This window comes from Diabrotica virgifera, chromosome 5, assembly GCF_917563875.1.
Source record: "Diabrotica virgifera virgifera chromosome 5, PGI_DIABVI_V3a".
In the NCBI taxonomy this organism is placed as follows: Eukaryota; Metazoa; Arthropoda; class Insecta; order Coleoptera; family Chrysomelidae; genus Diabrotica; species Diabrotica virgifera.
Window position 1 is genome coordinate 62447824 of NC_065447.1, and position 21858 is coordinate 62469681.

A 21858-nucleotide genomic window follows, 5' to 3' on the forward strand; every position below is an offset into this window, starting at 1 on the left:
CTGCTAACTTGAGGGACGTGTAATTTTCTTTATGACGAATATTGCATCTGTACACGATCTTCCAGTACGAAAACCCTGTTGTTCATCTGCTAATCCTTATAATTATCCTCTTTTCATAATTATCCTCTGATTCATTAGTTCTTGTAAAATTTTAGTTGTAAGTTTTAGGGTAGTATTTAGCAAGTTGAAACCTTTAGTTTTCTGGCTGTTTTTATCTCCTTTTTTGAATAGTAGAATTAGTTCGCTCGTTCTCCATTCTTCCAGTATTTTATTGTGTTTTATAATTTTGTTAATGTTGTTTATTGTTTTGTCATTGCAGCTCTACAATATTTCAGTAATTCGTTTGGTATTCCATCTTTACCTGGGGCCCAGAGCACGCCAAATAGAATTCTATTTTGCTAACGTCACAAAATAGAATTTCATAATGGGAGAATCGAAGGTTGCTAGGCAACATGACGTCACTAAAATAGAATTCTATTTGGCATGCTCCCGCTGCTGCAGTTTTTATGCTCTTCAGCTTTTCAAGTGTTTTTAAAACGATATATGTATTACTTATATACTTATATATTGCTTATATCGGTATAGGTACTATTGTTACACTATAAGATTTTCTTCTAGTGTAAAAGAAACAAAACAGAACTGTCTTAAATATCTAGACATTTTTTAATAAAAATGATCCTTACCCATTTTTTTTTGTTACAGTTATCTTTAAGACTGAAACATCGCCATGCTTGCCAGAAACAGAATCGCATTTTTGATACAAAACTCGCCAAACGGAATCATCGCACTCCTTCCAAACTCTTTAGGAAATAAGAGAACATACAGTGTCCAATTGAATAATCCTAGAAAGAGAAACGTAGTCCGAAGTAATGAAAGAGTTGGGCAGTTTGTGAGAAACCTCGGAAGTGGAATTGTCAAGTCTCCCCTGGGAGACAGTGAGCCGGTACCAAACTCAAATTTAGTGGAGTATGTGTTTGAAAAAAGTGACGAATGGGGCGACGAAATAGCTGCAGTAAGTATTTTTTTTATTAAACATATACGGTTGCGTTTCGATTCAATTCGGGTCTCTTACCATCCTCTGACAAGTGTTTCTAGGTGTACCCGTCATCAGAGAGGCTTGTAAGCAGACTGAACCCAATCAAAACGCACCAACTTATTAGTAAATACGCAGGCTATCCAAGAAGTACGTTACGTTTTGGAATAGAGAAAAAGACAAGTACAAGAAAAAAATATACATTTGAAAGAAACACTCAAATAGGTACCTAGGTACTAGTTTTCTACATAATCTCCCAACAAATTCAGGCACTTATCATAGCGGTGAACTATCTTAAAATTACCAGTCATAAAATTCTGCTACCTGAGACTTCAACCAGGGCCCTGATTCTAATTCAAATTTCGACTCAAAACTATACAGATTATTAGAATACCAGTTATAGGAAGATCTCCCTATAAGGAATAGAAATTTGAGGTCCCGAAACGTTTCTACTAGCCAACACTGATTGGTTATTAGAATACCCTGGTTATAGGAATATTTTTGCTTGGCACGAAGGCTATTTCAATAAGAGGGTTCGACTGTATAATATAATAGTCTCCCTTTTATACCGCTAACGCGACTTTGGGATTATTGCAGGGTAGTCTGCTATCTCTAGGGCCTACGGTATACAAGGAAGGTAACAGGGCCAGTGCCCAGTGCTACGCTTCAACCACCTATTATTACCCCTGGTTTTATCCAAGCTACTCATTTTATTCAGGCTGAGTCGACCTGTAACATTTTTAAAAATGTCTAGATGTTCTCGCCGGCTCTGTGATTCAACCCCGCTCTACCTGCGTGGAAGTCAGACATCTACCGACTGAGCTATCCGGGCCCTCGAATATCGATATCTTGGACAAAAATAAATCTACGAACATTTTCCTAAGTTCAAAATGTTCCATTTGATTTTGAGTTCTTCTATCATTACTGTTAATTAAAATATAAATGTTTATTGCTCAAAGCTTTAAAAACCTTATAAACAAATTAATGTACAATTTTTTAAAGAAAATTATAACTTCAAACGGGTATAACTTAAATACAAATAAAGACACAGTAATTTAACAACCTTTTTTAAAAGCCTATGAATTAATCTTTAAAATGAGAACTTGTAAAGCTCATTTGCATGCGCAGAAGCCGAGTTATGATCGAAAAAGATTCGAAAAATACTTATTCTGCAATTGCCATTTGCATTATGCACTAATTTTACAATATCTTGAGTTTTAATTGTTGGATTTAAGTTTAGTAAACGCTATTTCTTTGTTGTTTTATTAAGGAAGAAATTTTATTTGAATTTTTTTTTCTCTTTTAGTTTTAGTTTATGAGTTTATAAGGCTATATAAACCATTTATAAACAATTAAATTATCTATATCAATTGTTTGACACTCGGATCGAAATCCACCCTCGAAATTCGTAAGCAGCAGTCAAATATCCATAAGAAACCGTTGAGTTTGCCCATCAGAATTGAAAAGCCACAGTGACCTAGCCTACACTAACTTGTGACTAAGGCTATAGAATAGAAATTAGTAATTAATTAACCAATAATGTATGATAGAAACCAATTACTCATTGTTGAGTGTAAAGAAAAAATGCTTTGAATAACTAAAGAATGAATAATGTCTTACCATTATTAGCTAAATTAAAATTGTATAGGTAAATATTTTTCATTTTAGACATGTGCGGTATCGGGCAGAAACTATACCTTCAGTATGTTGAGGTTTCTCGTCAACAGATTCGCTCAAGCGGCTCTATCTCATTGCGCAATGAAACCAAGAGAGGTTGTTGGACTGTTATTACCGAATATACCTGAATTTGTGATAGTATGTCATGGAGCCATGGAGGCAGGACTAGTAGTGACTTTCGTTAATCCTTTGTACACACCTGGTAAGTCAAAACACTTTTTGAGAAAAAAATTTTATGTAACCACAAGAGCATACTGTTGATATTTAATTCGATTCGGGGGCCACCACCATCAGCTGACCCAGGTTTCTTCTTTTCACAGTCTTCAGAGCCGCCTGTGGTGTATGCCGAAGCGAACTAATTCTGGCTGTCCCACTAAAAGCAAAATAATAAAATATTATGCGTACGGACGCGTTAACGACATCTTTATAGATAAAGAGAAATTTCTCTATAGGTCGGAATATAGATTCATCATCATCAATGGCGCTACAACCTTCGTGAGTCTTTGCCGCGTTTACTATTGCCTTCCATGTTTGTCGGTCCTGTGCCACTCATTCCGATTGTCGCACTCCCATTTTCTCTAGATCTTCTTTGACTGCATCTTTCCACCTGGCCTTTCCCAGAATACATTGTTTATAAGGCGATTGTCGTTACTGCGTATCACATGCTCTGCCCATCTAAGTCTATTGGACTTTATATATCTGACTAGATTTTCTTTTGCGAATAGAGACTCTAGCTCGTTATTGTATCTGCGCCTCCATTCGTTTGTCACGCTGTCTCTGCAAGGGCCATATATTATTCGAAGGATTTTACGTTCCCACACCAGCAATTTATTTACTTCTCTTTCTGTTAGCGTCCATGTTTCGCTTCCATACGCGACTGCTTGTCGTATTATGGTCTTATATATCTGGATTTTTGCACCCCGTGAAAGAAGTTTTGACTTCATTAGATGTTGCATTGCAAAGATAGATATGTTTCCGGCCATTATTCTCGTTTCAACTTCTCGCTCTAATTTGTTGTCATTTGAGATTGTTGCTCCTAGATATTTAAATTCTTTAACCACTTCGAAGTTGTGATCGTTTATAGTAATGTTTTGCCTTATTCGCCGTCGTTTTTATTTTGAGACGACCATGTATTTTGTTTTATCTTCATTTATTTTTAGACCTATGTTTAATGCAGCTCCTTCAAAGCTCGAGAAAATATCCTTAATTTCTAATGTTGGTTGTGCTACTGCGTCTACGTCATCGTCAAAGGCGAGTATGATTTTAGCTCCCCGAGCAGTTATGTCTAGTGTGATTTTTGTCTAAAAGTCTATAAAGATCTGATGCACGTCCTGATTATATTCCCAATACTTTTCAAGCATTTGTCTTATTGTAAGTATTTGATCAATAGTCTATCTGCCAGGCCTGAAACCACACTGGTAGTCACCAACTATTTCTTCGGCGTATGGTACTAAACTTTTTAATAATATCGAAGCCAATATTTTATACTTAGTGTTGATTAGTGAGATTCCTCTGTAATTCATGCATGATTCCTTTTTCCTTTCTTGTGTATTGGTACAATAATACTACCACACGATTCTTTCGGCATTATTTCTTGTTGCCAAGCCTTTTCTATTAATTGATGGATTTTACTTATGAGTTGATGACCGCCTGTTTTAATTAGCTCGGCATCAATATTGTCCAGACCAGGAAATTTATCGTTTTTAAGCCTTTTTATGGCATGCGTAATTTCTTGCATGCTTGGTGGGGATATTTCTAATTCGGCCGTTTGATACTCATTTTCTCCGTTGTTTCCACCATTTGTATTGTTTTCATCAGTGAAATTTTGGATATTCAGGAGCTCTTCAAAATATTCAGCCCATCTTTCTATTATTTTGTTTTCGGCAGCCAGCATTTCTCCATTTTTGTCTCTTACGAAGTTGGGTGTCCTTATATACGAGCCTCTCTTATGTTGTCTTACCTCTCTGTAGAAATTTTTACTTTGATTGCGTCTGTTTTCTCCTTCTAGTTTTTCAATTTGTTGTTGCAGATATTGTCTCTTTTTTTGTCTAAGTGTACTTCTAGCAGAATCCTTGGTGACTATCTATTGCCTGAGCTTTTTAAAATTTATAAAGCATACAGGCTGATAAAATTTTCTCTTTCTCTAGGTAGATGTCGCTAAGGCGTCTATACGCATATAGTATTTTATTATTTTGCTTAGTGAGACAGCCAGAATTAGTTCGCTTCGGCATACACCACAGGCGGCTCTGAAGACTCTGAAAAGAAGAAACGTAGGTCAGCCGATGGTGGTGGCCCCCGAACCGAAAAATATCTAAAGCTGTTTTTCCTTATTTTATTGTACTCATATTTGAGTATATAGCGGGCAGGTGATGAATGTATATTGTAGATTCTCCCATTTTCCGCTATTTATCGGCTTGTATCCTCTATAAATTTGTAAAAAGCTCAGGCAATAGATAGTCACTAAGGATTCTGCATTCCGACCTATAGAGAATTTTCCCTTAAAAAAAAACGAATAAAATCCTTTATAAAAGAGATATTTGTTAAAATCCTTAAAAAGGGCTACATCACAAAACTAGTTTTCGATCGGATGACCGATCATCACCAGTGCTTACCCAAAATGCATATAACCTGATAAGATAATGCAAAGTTTTTAAATTTTGACTACGGTTTTAAAAATTTAATAGGTTATACTCACGTGATTCTAACGGTTCCATGATATCTCGTAACGCGACTGTTCGTAACCGGACAACTAGTAACGGACATTTCGTAACAGCGTCAGTTAGTAACGGCGACAGTTCGTAACTATACAAATTCGTAACGGACAATTCGAAACGTCCAAATTGAATTATTCTGTTTATTTTTGTTAACGTGGAAACTAAAAAATGTTATTACAATTATAAATGAAATTATGTTTATCAATTTAACGAATCAGTATCAGGATAAACATTTTTAAGGCATTTCATATTTCGTGTTTCAGAATATAATTAAGGTATTTAAACCAAGTATTAAAGTAAGTATTAAAAGCCAGCCCTCGTATCAACTATAACCGTTGATTGAATACTCCAACGCTATAACCAATCACAAGGTTTATTATAATAATAGGTAAATAATTATAATCTTTCCTATACAAAATGTTTACTAGAAAATTGGGAATGTCTAAAGACGGTTGTTGGCTTAAATGTTTCACGAATTACTTCATTATTCCTTAGTGTAGGTATATGCAACTTTAAGGAACAATAAGAGGGATAAATTTTTAAAAATATTATTAAAAGTTGTATGTATTTAAATATTTGTTTGTGTTTAATAGTTATTTATGATATAAGTGTTACAAGTACAATTTTAAGGCACGCATGTGAAAGTTTGCAGAATGAGCGAAGCGAATTCTGCAATTCACATGAGTGGTTTAAAAATGTACTTTTTAACACGTATATCATACAATATTTTTTCTACAAACGTTATAAATTTATAAAATACAATATTTTTGTTAATTGCTGAAACCATAAAACCTATGACCCGTACTAGGTAGAACTGGTTGTCTACACTCGAGGGGAATGTCTAAAAATTGTTAGCGAAAATATTATACCGTTACATAAACTTGTTTATTCTACAAACATGTTAAAAATGCAATAATACAGTTTAAATTAAATTTTAAAAAACCTTTTAAACCACCTTTTTTAAATTACGCAAGTACGTCAGAACGTGAATGTATCGATCTGTAAATTGGTGCCGAAATTTGTAATTATTACTGTAAATACTAGTTATCAAAATTTGTTTTCGCTCAAATAATGACTAATAACAATTGTGTTACGTGTTAATCATCAAGAACAAGCTGTAACTTCGGTCAGTAAGAGATGTTTTACTTAATAATCTTCCAACTTAAACAGATTCAGTGTCAAACTGTCAATAGTTTTTCACTGTTGCTATTCCGTCCCAACGGACGCCAACGGTTAAGCAACCAGTATTGCAGTGATGTATCCAAGGTTATCACTTATTTCCAGACATCCAAAGCGTTAATATAAACAAATTCAAGTTACTTTTGACTACATGAGTAACAATTTAAATCAATGTTCCCCCACTGTTAGCAACACCATGTCTGGATCCAATTCTTCCAGTAATCTTACTAGTTGATATGCAACTGCTACTATGACTAAACAACGTCCGAAGTATCCCAAGAAGACCGAAGCAATTTTATAATTAGTTGTACGTCTCTATAGTATCCAATGATTGTATATCCAATTTTTTTTTCTTCATAATTTTTACCTAATGTTATTTAAGATATAGAAATTAACTGTTATAATATTTAGTTTTAAGTCCTTATTGTAATTAATTATTGTATAACCAATATTGTTTGTGTCAATGGCCATGCCATTGCTGCCGAGACACATAAATTTAAATAAAAAAAAATTGCGCAAGTTGTACTATTAATATTAACGTTAATAAATGAAATATAAATATTTTGACGTTTCACAATTTGACAATTCACTTTTAACTGCAGTGACTTAAAATTTTTAAAGCACTAGTGCTTTAAAGTAGCATTTTTAACGTTCCTATGGAGTGCTAAAAATTGCATTTTTAACACGGTTGCAGAAAAAGACTTTTAATATATTCTGAAACACGAAACATAAAATGTGTTAAATATGTTTCTCCTGGTACTGATTCATTAAATTAATAAACATACTTTTAATTATAACTGTAATAACAGTAATTTCTACGTTAACAAAAATAAACAGAAGAAAATCAATTTGTACGTTAGGAATTATCCGTTACGAATTTGTATAGTTACAAAATGTCGCCGTTACGAAGTGTCGCCGTTACGAACTGTCGCTGTTACGAATTGTCTGTTACCAGTTGTCCGGTTACGAACTGTCGCGTTACGAGATATCGTCACGGATTTTAACATGCTAACCACCAAAATACAAAAATATGTGGGTAAAAACCCTTTACAATTGATCCGTCATGGAAACGTAGAAAAAGTATGTGAACTTAAACATGGATGTACAAAATATTAAAATGTATTATGCTCCAGGTACTATTTGAGCCCAAAATTGACTTGTTTACATGTTGACTATATGGCGGCAAGTGGCAGTGATAGCGGACCTCCCGAACGATGACACGACAGAAATGACAGTTCCACAGGAAGTTGAAAAATTTACCTGTCAGTTATGTAGAATCCAGAGTAAAGCTTGTAGATTCTACATAACTGACAGGTAAATTTTTCAACTTCCTGTGGAACTGTCATTTCTGTTATGTCATCGTTCGGAATGTCCGCTATCATTGCCACTTGTCACCATATAGTCAACATGTGAACAAGTCAATTTTGGGCTCAAAAATGGTACCTGGAGCATAATACATTGGATATTTTGTACATCCATGTTTAAGTTCACATACTTTATGTGTGTTTCCATGACGGATCAATTGTAGAGGGTTTTTACCCACTTATGTTTGTATTTTGGTGGTTAGCATGTTAGAATCACGTGAGTATAACCTATAACTTTTTAAAACCGTAGTCAAAATTTAAAAACTTTGCATTATCTTATGAGGTTATACGCATTTTAGGTAAGCACTGATGATGATCGGTCATCCGATCGAAAACTACTAAAATATCGCTAACGCTTCCGTACGTATATAGAATATAATGTACGTATAACAGAATTCTGTTGTAATTTTATCTAGATAAGCGGGCAGGTGATGAATGTATACTGTAGATTCTCCCATTGTTCGCTATTTATCGGCCTGTATGTTTTATAAATTTGTAAAAAGCTCTGACAATAGATCACCAAGTCACCAAGGATTCTGCATTCCGACCAATAGAGAACTTTCTCTTTCTCTACATACTATTACCTTTATAGACCTGGATCCCGCCTTCCAAAAGAAAGTTAATTTATAGCAAGCTGAAAATTTGTTAATAGCTTAACGGTGTTTAACGTGAAATTCACACTGGGATTGCAGTACGGTTAAGATAGGAATGCGCATTCAGTGTTGCCACGGTTTCTGTGCGACGCTCTTGAGAGAGCAATCAACAACTGGTGAAGATACTTGAAGAATACATCTTTATGATGAACTTAGATATGATGACACCAGAACTAATCTTCACTGAGAAGATTAACACAATTATACCATCTAGAGAACAAAAAGTCACAAACATTAATGGAGACTTAATATGGTTCACTGATGGATCTAAAACTGCCCATGGTACTGGATCAGGAGTCTTTGGGCCAACATGTAACTATAATAAATCTTACAGCCTAGGTCAACATACAACGGTGTTCCAGGCTGAAGTTTTTGCTTTGGTGGCCTGCATTGATGAAATAATTGATGAGGACCCTAAAGCTAAGAGAATCAACATTTACACAGATAGCCAATCGGCTATTCTGGCTGTAAAGAACCCTCTCACCAAATCAAAACTGGTGAGAAACTGCAAAGATCTCCTCAATAACCTGGCAAAAGACAACAAAGTGTCTTTAATATGGGTGCCGGGTCATGAAGGGGTGCATGGGAACGAACGAGCAGATATGTTAGCGAAACAAGGCTCGAGAAAAACTTTTGAAGGCCCAGAACCTTTCTGTGGCATCACTAAAGATGCTATGAAAAACGAGGTTCAGAAATGGCTGATAAAGAATCATCAAAATAAATGGAGAACCACTCAAGGGCAAATCCAGACTAAAAAAATAATCAAGAATATTGATAAAAAACTCTCGAACAGTTTGATGAACCTCAATAAACGAGAGATCAAAACGGTCACTGAAATGGTGACTGGACATTGTCGTTTAAGAAATCACCTATACAAGCTAGGTAAGGTGAATGAACCATGGTGCAGAAAGTGCGAAATGGAAGAAGAAACTGCCATACACATACTATGCTATTGCAGTGTGCTAGGTGATGTAAGGCAGAACTTCACTGGTCAAATGAGGTTTGAACCAGAAGAGATCTTAAAACTACCAATAAGAAAACTGTTGGCCTTCGTTGAGGCCACAGGACTTATTAAAGTTTAAGGAGAAGAACAGGGTTTGGTACAAAGGTCTTATGACCAAGTGCCAGAGACTAACGAGTCTCGCCTGAGTTAAGAAGAAGAAGAGAAGAACTGGTGAAGACCGACAACCCTGTGCGTTTATTCCCCATTAGAAATGTATTGCCCTATCTTAGCCGTACTGCATTCTCGGTGTGAATTTCTCATTAGTCGGACAAACTTCGATGTACGGGAACACTGGAACAGGGGAAGTTTTAATTGTGGAACAGTTTAAAAATTTGGAACGTCTAGTGTTGGAAAATTCTCGAGAATGAAAAATCGGAGAATATTCTCGATATGGAGAGTTTTCTGAGAATGAACCCTATGACGCACTTAGGGATATTGTTAAAGATGCAATAGGGTATTAAAAGCATGAAATCATATACAAAATTATGAGACTAAACAACAGTGTGCTTTATATATAAAGAAAATACAAAAACAACAGAGAACACAAAATTTATTTGATAAAAAAAATGAAAGTTTCTTCTTAACAAATAATGCAAATAATGCAAGTAATGGATGTGGTGATCTAATCAGAAAAAGATGAGGCCTCAGATTCAGAATCTATTTCTATCATTAGCTGATCCTGGTCATCTACATTCTGCATTTCATTGTACTGATGAGAAGTTGTGGGATTTTGTTTTTCACGAGTCGCCAGCTCAGTCATGAATTGGTCTACGTCTAAAGTGGCATTTACATGGGCTAGTTTCTGAAGCAATATGTTGCTGAAAATATATATTTGGTATGTTGCTGGCAACATTACAGCCATCTAATTAAAATATCGCCATATGGCCGAGCCATGTGGCCGAAATCTTGCTGGTATTTGAACACTATTGTAGTTAGTTGCTGATGCGTTGCCGATAAAGTCGAACTGTTGTGGAAAATTTTGCATGTTGCTCTATATTTCCTCTTTATTTCCTATTCTCTGCTGAAATTTAATTTGGTTTTGTCAAAACATACAAAGAAAAGATGAATACGTGGTCAAATGAAATCACAATAAGGTTTATTAATGCTGTACATTTACGTCCAGAGTTGTGGAACTTGGCATACTTCTGGAACTATGAGACAAATGGAAGAGTAGTGAACTACTACAAAAACTGAAGAACTTGAGATTGATATTGCGTTTCTCATGTTTGATCTTTCTTTTCTATTCTTGGCCCTATCATATTTATTAATAGTTAGAAATCACTTTTTGACATTCTTGTAAAATTCTTAAACAAATAATTGTCTAGCATTATTTCTATAGTTAAATTTCTCCTCATTGTTTCGCGTTTACTTAGAAAAGTCGTACAAACATTTTCTGTTTTTCATTTTTCTTTTTTATGTATCGTCTTAGCACGATTAAGGACGCAGCAACTCTCAAGAGAATATTCTCAAGAAGGAGAATATTCCGGCCGAGAACATTCTCTTGAGAATATTCTCTTCTTACATCACTATGAACGTTTGATTACGAAAACGTCCCATGTATTTTGTCGGACAGAACATCCAATTGATGTGTTACCCTTTCATTAAACTCTCATGCAAAAATCAGACTTCTATTACTGACCAACATGATTCCTGTCATTTGACATGTTCTTCGTGTTCCACTCATTAAAATGCCCAGTTGGTGATAAACACCAGTCTGATTTTTGTATGAGAGTTTAATGAAGTGGTAACAAATCAATTGGAAGTTCTGTCCGACAAAATACACGGAAGTGTTTCGTAGTCTGACATTCCAAATTTTTAACCTACCTGTTCCACAATTAAAACTTCCCCTGTTCCAGTGTTCCCATACAACAAAGTTTGTCCGACTAGACACCGTTAAGCTATTAACAAATTTTCAGCTTGCTATTAATCAACTTTTTTTTGGTACGCGGGATCCAGGTATATTAGATCTGCAACATAAAGGACCAATAATGCTATTTATTAGCTGAAATGTCTCTACATGTGACTTTTATAAAAAAAGCTTTGACATAAAAATTTAAGAAGTATTTACCTATAGTCCAGTGAAATAAGATTTTTTCGTGACACATCCCCCTCCAGGCCGAAACCAAATTTTTTGAGTAGTATGGACATCTATAATAATAACATATGTTTCCTGCAGCCGATTTTGATGATATACATAGTTATAAACAAATGAAGATCAAAAACGGTACATTTTCGCTTTTTTCGTCTATTACCAAAAAGCATTTTAAACAAATTTGAGAGTAAGAAACTCATAAATCGTATAAAACACTTCAATACAGCGTTCGCTGAATATGTCTATCTTTATTGGTTGCTTAGAAAATTTCAAAATATATCATAAATTTTGAGTTTTTATAAATATTCATAACTTATGTAAAAATTAACTTCTTATTACACGAAATGCTGAGATTTCTGGTGCTTAAATCATACCCTAAATTTCAAAGCAACTGGTAAAATAGTTTAAAAGTTATAATTTGTTTATCCCAAATTCATTTTTTTTTGCAACACTATAAGTCAGAAAATTATGAGGTTACAATAATACTTCGGACAGTTTATGAAAGAAGAACATTTATACTATCAACTTAATTAAAAAAAAATGACAAAAAGTAATTTTAAACAGTGTAAAATTATTTTGTATAAACATGTCGATTTTTTGCTTACTTAAAAACAATTAGAATAACTTTTTAACCGTTACCCGTAGAAAAATTATTTTTTCGTATTTAGAAAGACTGAATTTTTATACATATTTAGAAAGAAAACAATTGCCCTAGGACAATTAGGGACGAAGTTAGCCCCCTTTTTTAATTTACATGTTCTTGCAAAATAATTTTGCAATATTTAGAATTATTTTTTGTCATTTTTTTACATTAAATTAATAGTGTAAATCTTCTTTCATAATCTCTCCAAAGTATTACTGTAACTTCATAATTTTCTGACTTATAGTGTTGCAAAAAAAATGAATTTGGGATAAACAAATTAAATAACTTTTAAACTATTTTACCACTTGCTTTGAAATTTAGGGTATGATTTAAGCACCAGAAGTCTCAGCATTCCGTGTAATAACAAGGTTTTAAGTTAATTTTTACATAAGTTATGAATATTTATAAAAACTCAAAATTTATGATTTATTTTGCAATTTTCTAAGCAACCAGTAAGGATATATATATTCAGCGAACGCCATATTGAAGTTTTTTATACGATTTATGAGTTTCTTCCTTACAAATTTGTTTAGAATGCTTAACTTTTTGGCAATAGACGAAAAAAGCGAAAATTTACCGTTTTTTGATCTTCATTTGTTTATAACTATGTATATCATCAAAATCGTCTGCAGGAAACATATAGGTTAGTATTATAGATATCCCTACTACTCAAAAAATTTTGGCCTGGAGGGGGTTGTGTCACCAACAGGATATTTTTTTCCTTATTTCTCTGAACTACTACTTATGTTTTCTTTTGTTGTCATACCGTTCAGTAGAATGTGTGAACATGTGGCATTTGTTCATTATATTTAAAAATAAAAAATATTTTGGTTTTATATAGGTTTTATTTTATTTTTTAGATGAAATAAAAAGGCAGTTCCAGAACGCTGGCGTAAAAATGATTATCACAGTACCATTATTATTGGAAGTAGCGACAACGATAGCACCTTCATTAACAGGTTATAGAACTACAGTTTGTATTGGGGGAGAAGACGATATATCAAAGAATGTAAATGGATTAGAAAGTTTACTTAGAGGTGATTTTTAATTTAATATTTGGTTAATATAGAATGTAAATTTTATTGCTTTCATAAGCATTCAGTAAGTACCTTAATATTAGATAGTCCAGAAAGCCACTGCGCATCCGCTAGGAAAAATACTCTGATTCGGATTTTTTGCACAATCTTACTCAAAAAGGACCCCTTTTAACAAATTTGCATGTTGCCAGGTTCAAATGTGGGTCAAAAATTTTTTAAACATCTTTTTTTGTTTTTTTCGTAAAATTATTTTTTTTTACATCGAACAAAGTTTTTTTAGGTTTTTTGGATAATTCCAAACAGAAAATATCTGTAGTGACTTTTCTCTACAGTTGATAGTTTTTGACATATAAGCGATTAAAAATTTAAAAATTGCGAAATCGGCCATTTTTAACCGTCATAAACTATGTGAAAAATTAAAAATTTCAATGTTGCCAAAGTAGATAGATATTCTTTAAACATCGATTAATGAAATTCCGAAGAGTTTTTACAATGAAATATCGAAAACTCCTTTGTTTTTTAATTGCTAATCAAGCGGGAAGACTCTATTTTTAATGTTGCATGTATGTAATACATATGCGTAAATATAGGTGCGGACAAATATTCTGATTCAATTTTTTTTCACCATCTTTACTTGAAAAGGCTCCCTATTAACAAATTTGCATGTTGCCAGAGTCAGAAATGGGTCAAAAAATGTTTTAAACAATTTTTTTTAAACTTCAAATGTTTTCCGATTACATCTAGGTACATGCAACGGTTGAATATAGTGCCGCACCCGCTTGATTAGCAATTAAAAAACAAAGGGGTTTTCGATACTGTATTGCAAAAACTCTACGGGATTTCATCAATCGATGTTTAAAAAATATCTATCTATTTTGGCAACATTGAAATTTTCAGTTTTTCACATAGTTTTTTAAGGTTAAAAATTGCCAATTTCGCAATTTTTAGATTTTTACTCGCCTATATGTCAAAAACTATCAACTTTAGAGAAAAGTCACCAAATACCTTTTCTATTTGGAATGATAAAAGAAACCTAAAAAACCATGTTCGGTGCAAAAAAAATTTAGTAAGAACACAGAAAAAAATGTTTAAACAATTTTTGACTCACTTTTGGACCTGACAACATGCAAATTTGTTAAAAGGGGCCCTTTTTGAGTAAGATTGTGCAAAAAATCCGAATCAGAATATTTTTCCTAGCGGATGCGCAGTGGCTTTCTGCACTAAGAATAGTATTGGATAATGCGTCGAAAAACTTAACATTAACCCTCCGTTGAATGAGGATCGATGGTTATAGTGTAAGTAAGAAATATAATAGAAACGCTGAGATAGATCGAAACGTTTGAATCCTTTTATGTTTACCGATCAGTTTGAGTTCGGTCTGTGCGAAATACGAAACGTTTAGTTGGAGAGCAGTGCCTATCTTCTTGATGTGCCTCTCCGTGACGAATGTTGGCGATCATCATGGAAATCTTTATCTTATCTGCAGCAGAGCGGAAAAGCTGTACAGATGTTGTGTTAAACTGCATAGATTCTGAGGTTCTTTGACCAAGATGTTCTTCTACCTGGACCTCGTTTTCCAAATATTTTCCCTTGGAGGATGGCTTTAGGAGGGTATGTCTGGATTTATTTCGCATATCTTGTAATGATACGCCGCGAACACGCACCAACACTAGAACCGTACGAGTTCCACAGTCCGAGCAGATGCCCCACTCATTTCCACTTCTCCGAAACAGCACAGGCAGAGAGATACTTAAGGAGGCCAGCGGCCCGAGATTCTCCAGTCTTGAAGCGACCGCTCTAGGCTCCACTACCAGCCAAGCGAGGTGAGCGAGGCAGGCCGATCTGAGTAGCGAGTCACCGTAGTGACGTGATCTCGCAAGCTAATGCAGTTCAACTTGAACAGCAAGGTGTACCGTGTTGAAGCTCATAATTAAACGGCAGCAAGCGAGGTGAGCGAGCTCCCGATAAATTTATATATTTTAATCGCGTGACTGTTTTGCAACTTACACTGCACTGAGGTGTAAGAATATTTCGGATTGTTATTACTTTTGCATTCCTTTTACAGACGTCTATCCGGGGGAGGACTTAGCTGCAACGCGACGGCAAATAGAATTGTATTTTATTTTTAATTCTTTTTTATCTGTACATAATTACATTGAATATACGTATTTTGTTTTAACCTGTGTTTTACTAAGTCTGTCGTCTTGAAATAAATACCCGTCACAATCTTTTCACTCATTTTGTGTCCGAAATACTGTTTCTTTTAATATTTGATGTTGGTCAGTACCTCTCGGTTCTTCTTCATTCTTCTGAGGACCTCTTCATTTGTGACTCGGTCAGTCCACGGAATTCTAAGTATTCTCCGATATAGCCCCATCTCAAATGCTTTCAATTTTCTGCACATATCTTCGATCAAGGTCCACGATGTAACATTATAAAAAAGAACAGAGAAGACGTAGCATCGCAGCATTCCTTACTTTTATGCCAAGAGAGGTTGTGACTCTTGAAGAAGATCCCCATCAGATTGAAGGTCGATCTAGCTTTTTCGATTCGCTGATTTCTTGGTTGTTAGTTGTTGGTCCATTCTTCATTTATTATGGTGCAGAGGTAGTTGTAGTGCGTCACTCTTTCTACAGGGTTTTGGTTGACGTAGATTTGACCTTCTGTTATCTTTTTCTTGCTAATGATCATAAGCTTTGTTTTCTTTAAAGGTATATTGAGACCATATTGTTAACTGTTATTATTCTTCTTCTTTTGGCATTATAACCCTGGATGGGTCTTTGCCTGTCTGGCAATGTCCTTCCATTCAGATCTCTCTTGGGCCCTTCTCCTCCATTGTCTTATATTCATGGTTTTCAGGTCGTCTTCCACGTCATCCAACCATATCGTCCTGGGCCTTCTTTTGTTTCCGCCTTCCTACCGGACTCCACTGTAACATCTCCTTTGTCATTTTCATGTCTTCTTGTCGCTGAATATGTTCTAGCCATGACAGTCTTTGACTTTTCACAAATCTTACAATGTCATACCCTTCATTCAGTTCATTAACCTCGGCGTTTCTCCTGATTCTCCATGTGCTGTCTTCCTCTTGCACCGGGCCATATACTTTTCTCAGTATCTTTCTCTCGAATGTCCTGAGTTGGGCTTCATCTTTTTTCGTCATTACCCAGGTTTCACAACCATAGGTTACTACGGGTCTAATCAAAGTTCTGTAGATAGTCATTTTGGTTCTTTTTTCTAATAATTTCGATGTCATCAATCTTTTATTAGCATAGTATGTACGATTTCCACTGTAAATGCGTGTATTAATTTCACTACTTACGGAATTCTTCTGATTGATTTCTGTGCCCAGATATGTGAAGGCATCCACACGTTCAATAGTATAGTTGTCTATTGTTATATTATTTTCATGCAAGAACGCAGGGAAAAAGACCTGTTGGAAGACCTAAAAAGAGATGGGAAGACGAAGTCGATGAGGATGCCAGGAACTTCCTGGGAACGCGTTCATGGAAAAGAACAGCGGTTAATCGAAATGATTGGAGAAGCTTGTTGAAGGAGGCCAAGTCTCGATTTGGGCTGTAGTGCCATTGAATGGATGGATGGATATTATTTTCATTCTCAGGTGTTCTTTTGATGGTCATGTACTTAGTTTTTGTTTCGTTTATTTTAAGCCCTCTTTTTTGTGCTTCAGGATCAATTTCCTTGAACGTTTCTTTTAGTCGTGTCTTGCTTCTACTAATAATGGCGACATCGTCTGCATATACAGTAATTTGTACTGTTTTGGTGTTTATAGGGCCGGTTACATTGGTTTTTCTGATGACTGCTTTAAGAACTAGGTTGAACAGCATGGTTGAAAGTGCGTCTCCCTGTCTCACCCCCCATGTTGATGTCAAACAGGGGAGACAGTTCTCCATCTACTCTAACTGCGGCTTTTGAACCCTGCAACGTCATTTTTATGAGGCTGATATATTTTTTTGTATACCTAGATTTCGGTGTCTTCCAGAATTTTGTCTCTTTTCACACTATCAAAAGCTTGTTTAAAGTCTATATACATATTATATATGTCGTATTCATAAGCTTTCTCTTGTATTGTTCTAAGTATGAAGATGTTGTCTGTAGTGGCTCTATTTGGTCTGAATCCATTTTGATAATCACCAATTATATTTTCGGAATATTCTGACAATCTAGTGTAGATAATGCCAGAAAGGATTTTGTATATTACATTGTATGTTAACTGTTACACTTACTTGATTTTGTTCATAAGGACTTGTAGGTCTTCTAGATTGTCCGCAAGTACTATGGTGTCATCTGCATATATGATTTTGTTTAACCGGTACCCATTTAGTAAAATACCTTTTTCAGTTTCCTGCAAAGTTTCGATAAATATTCTTTTAGGATAGATATTGAAGATTAGTGGAAACAAAATACAGCCTTCCCTCACTTCATGCATAATTTTTACATGTTCGGTGTGTTCACCTTCAACTCTGAGATTTTTGGTCTGATTCCAGTAAAAGTTCTAATTATTTTTAGATCTTGGTTGTTAATTCCTACTTCTTTTAGTATTGGCATCATCTTGACATGATGTGCTCGATCAAACGCTTTCTCGTAATCAACAAGGCATGCGTATACGTCTCTGCATATCTCGAATAAGACTTGCATTAAGAATAAAGCCCCTCTCGTACCTTCTTCTTCTTCTCCTTCTTCGTGCGACTACACCTGTTTGTCTGCCTCTTATTCTGTCTCAGTTGTTGTTTCATTGTCTTTCCACCTTTTTCTGCGGCCTTCCAACGGGTCTTCTGCTATGCGGCTTTTATTTTTGTTTTTATCCACCTGTTAATATTTTCAATTCTGCTTCGTTCTCGTACCTATACTTCCGTTGCTCTGTCTGTCTCTTAATGATATGCCCGCTATTGATCTTAATACTTTCATTTCGATATTGTTGTTTCGTCTTTCTTGTATCGGTCCTTGTCTCCGCTGCATATGTTAGGATGGGTCTTACTGTTGTCTTGTATACTTTTATTTTGCTTTCCATGGTCAGATATTTGTTTCTCCATATGGTTTCTCGGAGGCAACCGGAGTCTCTGTTCTTATATTCATGTCACTAGTGATCTCTACTCCTAGGTAATTGAATTTCATTACTTGTTCTACAATTTTGCCCTCTATTTCTAACTTGCATCTACGCGGCTCTTTACTTACTACATTTAATTTTTTCTACTGATATTTTCATATTAAGTTTATTTGCTGTGATATTGTAAGTGTGGAGCTGCCTTTGTAGGCCATCCTCGTTATCAGCAATTAGTACTGCATCATCGGCATAGCATAGTATCGTGATTTTATGCGCTCCCATGTGGTATCCATGTCGTTTTCTTACTTCGTGAATTATTTGATTCATTACCATATTGAATAACAATGGGCTGGGCGAGTCTCCTTGGCGAATTCCTCCTTTTAGTTCTATGCGTTCTGTTTCTCCTGTTGACATTATAACTCTGGTCTTGTTGTTCTTGTTAATTTTATTAATTAGCCTTATTATGGCTGATGGTCTATTTGTTAAGCTTGTAATAAATTTAAGATGTCATTTCGCCTTACCCTGTCAAAAGTACTTTTTAAATCTGCAAAGCACATGTATGCTGGTTTTCCATATTTAATAGGCTTTTCTACTATTTGTCTGATAATAAAAATTGCATCTATTGTGCTGCGGTTCTTCCGGAAGCCTTGTTGTTCATCTGCCATGTTCGCTTTTTCCTCGATTTTATCTTTTATGACTGACGTCAACAATTTTAATGTGCTGTTCATCAGACTAATGCCTCTATAATTTTCAGGATTTTTCGAGTCTCCCTTTTTGAGTATCGGTAGCAGGAGACTTTCCTTCCATTCCGCTGGTACTACTCCGATATTTATTATATCGACAAATAATTTTAGGAGCCATTTGAGTAGTGTTCCTCCTCCATATTTTAGCAGTTCATTATTTATCTTATCAGGACCAGGTGCTTTTCTATTTTTTAATTTTTTTATTCGTTCTTGTAGCTCTTCTTCTGATATTAGTACTCTATCGTGGGTTTCGTTAATATTTTTTCCTCGTATTAACAGCATTTATGAACCCGAACTCGTTGAGGGAAATTTTACTTTCACACAGCTCGTAAATTCTCTTATGGATTATCTTTAGGAACAATTTTAGGAGATGACTCATGAGGCTTACCGTACGGTATTCTTCGCATTTTTGGCTCCTGTTTTTTTTTGGAAGTGCAACAAACTCGGGCTTCAGCCATTCAGTTGATATTTCTACAGAGTTGTATGATATACAAATCTGTACACACATTATGTTGTTGAGTATCTTTGTGATTATTACTATTGATTCTTTGTCCATTAGTTTGAGTACATAGTTCTGTATATTATCGGCGCCTGCTGTTTTGCAACCTTTTAGCTGTGTTATTGTAGAATGAACTTCCTGCTATAATATTCTTGGTCCATCATTGACCTCTTCTTCTAGCTCAAAGGTGTTATTTCTTTGATCTTCAAATAGTTTCTCTAGGTAGGTATTTTTTTCACGTTCTTATTAACATCCACTCTGTTGTGGGTGTTTTTAATCCAAATAGACCACACTGTTTATAAGAAAGAATATTTTGAAGAAAATTTAGAAAATATCCCATAACAGCTGAAGTAGTATACGTATACACTGGTATAAAAACTTTATTGCTAGTTTTGTCTATAATACCGACTTAATGATATGTCTATAATAGAAAAAAGCTGATAAAACCTATCAGTGGTTGTAATAAGGTTATTATTCGAATTAAACGCTATCATTTATTTGTAAAAGTGGCGCAAAATCAAAATGTGTACGGTATACAGTAAAATAAATACATGGCCCCATTGAATAGTCAATGCAACCCATTACATATTTAAGCTGGTAATACGACAATATTAAACAAAATAAGTTCTCAATCAAGTAGTACAGAAAACGACAATAAATATCGTTCTCACTGCACTAGATTGACAACAGGTGGAACTTCTCTGGTTACTACCCCCGTGATTTTCAAAAATTATAAATCATACAGGCGCCTAGACGAAATTAAAATGAGGGAATTTAAAAAAATGTTTATTACCAGAGAACGGCAGTTCTCGCCAGTGGCGCACATCCACACTCCCCTACACGCGACACTATACATATATACACGAAATTTTGGATTTTCTAAATCTGACTGAATTGAAAATTGGGCCAACTCCCATCTTAATGTTCAGGAAAAGACTCACCCATTCATATGTCAACCATCAATTTTGGTCCACGGGTGTGGAGTTTACGGCCCTTCCTATTTAGGATCTGTTTTTCGTTATCGTCCCCAAAACTCCCAAAAACTTTGAAAATTTAACTCCGACCTTTGCGGCTTCTGATAGTACTGATCATTACCTTTCTAACGCAAGTCTAATTTTAAAAATCGGTTATTCCATTCAAAAGTTACCGAGCTCAGAAATATGACTCAATTTTTATTTAAAAAAGTGAACATGTTTGTCGATATGTATGTATGTGGAAAAGTTAAACCGATCTGAATTTTTTTCTGTGTTTGAAGAGGGGGTCAGGGCCGATTCAGAACCGATGTAGTTTGTGACTTTTGACCACCCATAAGCAAGCTATAGGACATGGTAGGTACAAAACGGCATATTTTTTGGGGGTATATATCTTCGGTTCAAGAAGAGACAGGAGAACCGCAAATACACCAAATCAATAGTATTGAGTTAAGCTTTCAAATGGTGTCTAACTAGCCAGGATCAGACATACACACGGCTCAGTATAGCCGAAAAACTGAAAAACTATACTTTGAGAATTTTGGTTTTTCGACAATTACTCAAAATTTCAACCTACGAATTGCGCCAGTAACTGAGCGTTTGTAGAGGGACTCTAGGCGAATCTAACGGTGTATACCTCATATTCGGGAAAATTCGAATTTTTAAGTTATAGGCTTCATAAGTATGATCAAATCTATTTCTTATGTATTATCTTATCTTATGTAATTCCTGTAATATCTTCAGTTATCATACTTGATTCATCAGATACTACTTGTCAATACGTTTCAGACTCATGTTTAGTGATCAAAATCGGTTAAGCTGTTTAGAAGTTATTAAACTACAAAAGTATAATCCAATTAACAATTATTCCCTAAATGGTTTATGTACTTGTAGTGGTTACGACGCTAAATTTGATCTGGCAACGGGCAATTCGAGTTCATTTGCAGGCCATCCCAATATTTTTTTTCAATCTATTTCGAATAGAAAAAAATCTAGGGTACATTCGATGGACACTAGATCATTTGGGAGATAATGCGACAAAGGCGACTATTTATAAAGCTTAACGTGTAATCGAGAAACATTTCATTTAACTTCATACATTTAATTTATAAATAACTTTGAAAAACTCCTGATACAAGAATAAAAAACCACTAAACGCCGTAAAAATGAGTGGCGCATACAATATTC

At 34.9% G+C, this 21858-nt stretch overlaps 1 protein-coding gene across 2 annotated transcripts in view; it reads left to right on the plus strand.

Moving 5' to 3' along the window:
• LOC126884185 (uncharacterized) overlaps positions 1-21858 on the plus strand; it is a 155889-nt gene that overhangs the window by 79893 nt on the left and 54138 nt on the right. For both annotated transcript variants that reach the window (XM_050650043.1, XM_050650042.1), the window contains 3 exons: positions 703-1012; positions 2702-2912; positions 13219-13395. In XM_050650043.1, coding sequence (XP_050506000.1) covers positions 728-1012; positions 2702-2912; positions 13219-13395 — 673 coding nt within the window. In that variant the 5' untranslated portion in view covers positions 703-727. The remainder of the gene's footprint in view (positions 1-702; positions 1013-2701; positions 2913-13218; positions 13396-21858) is intronic.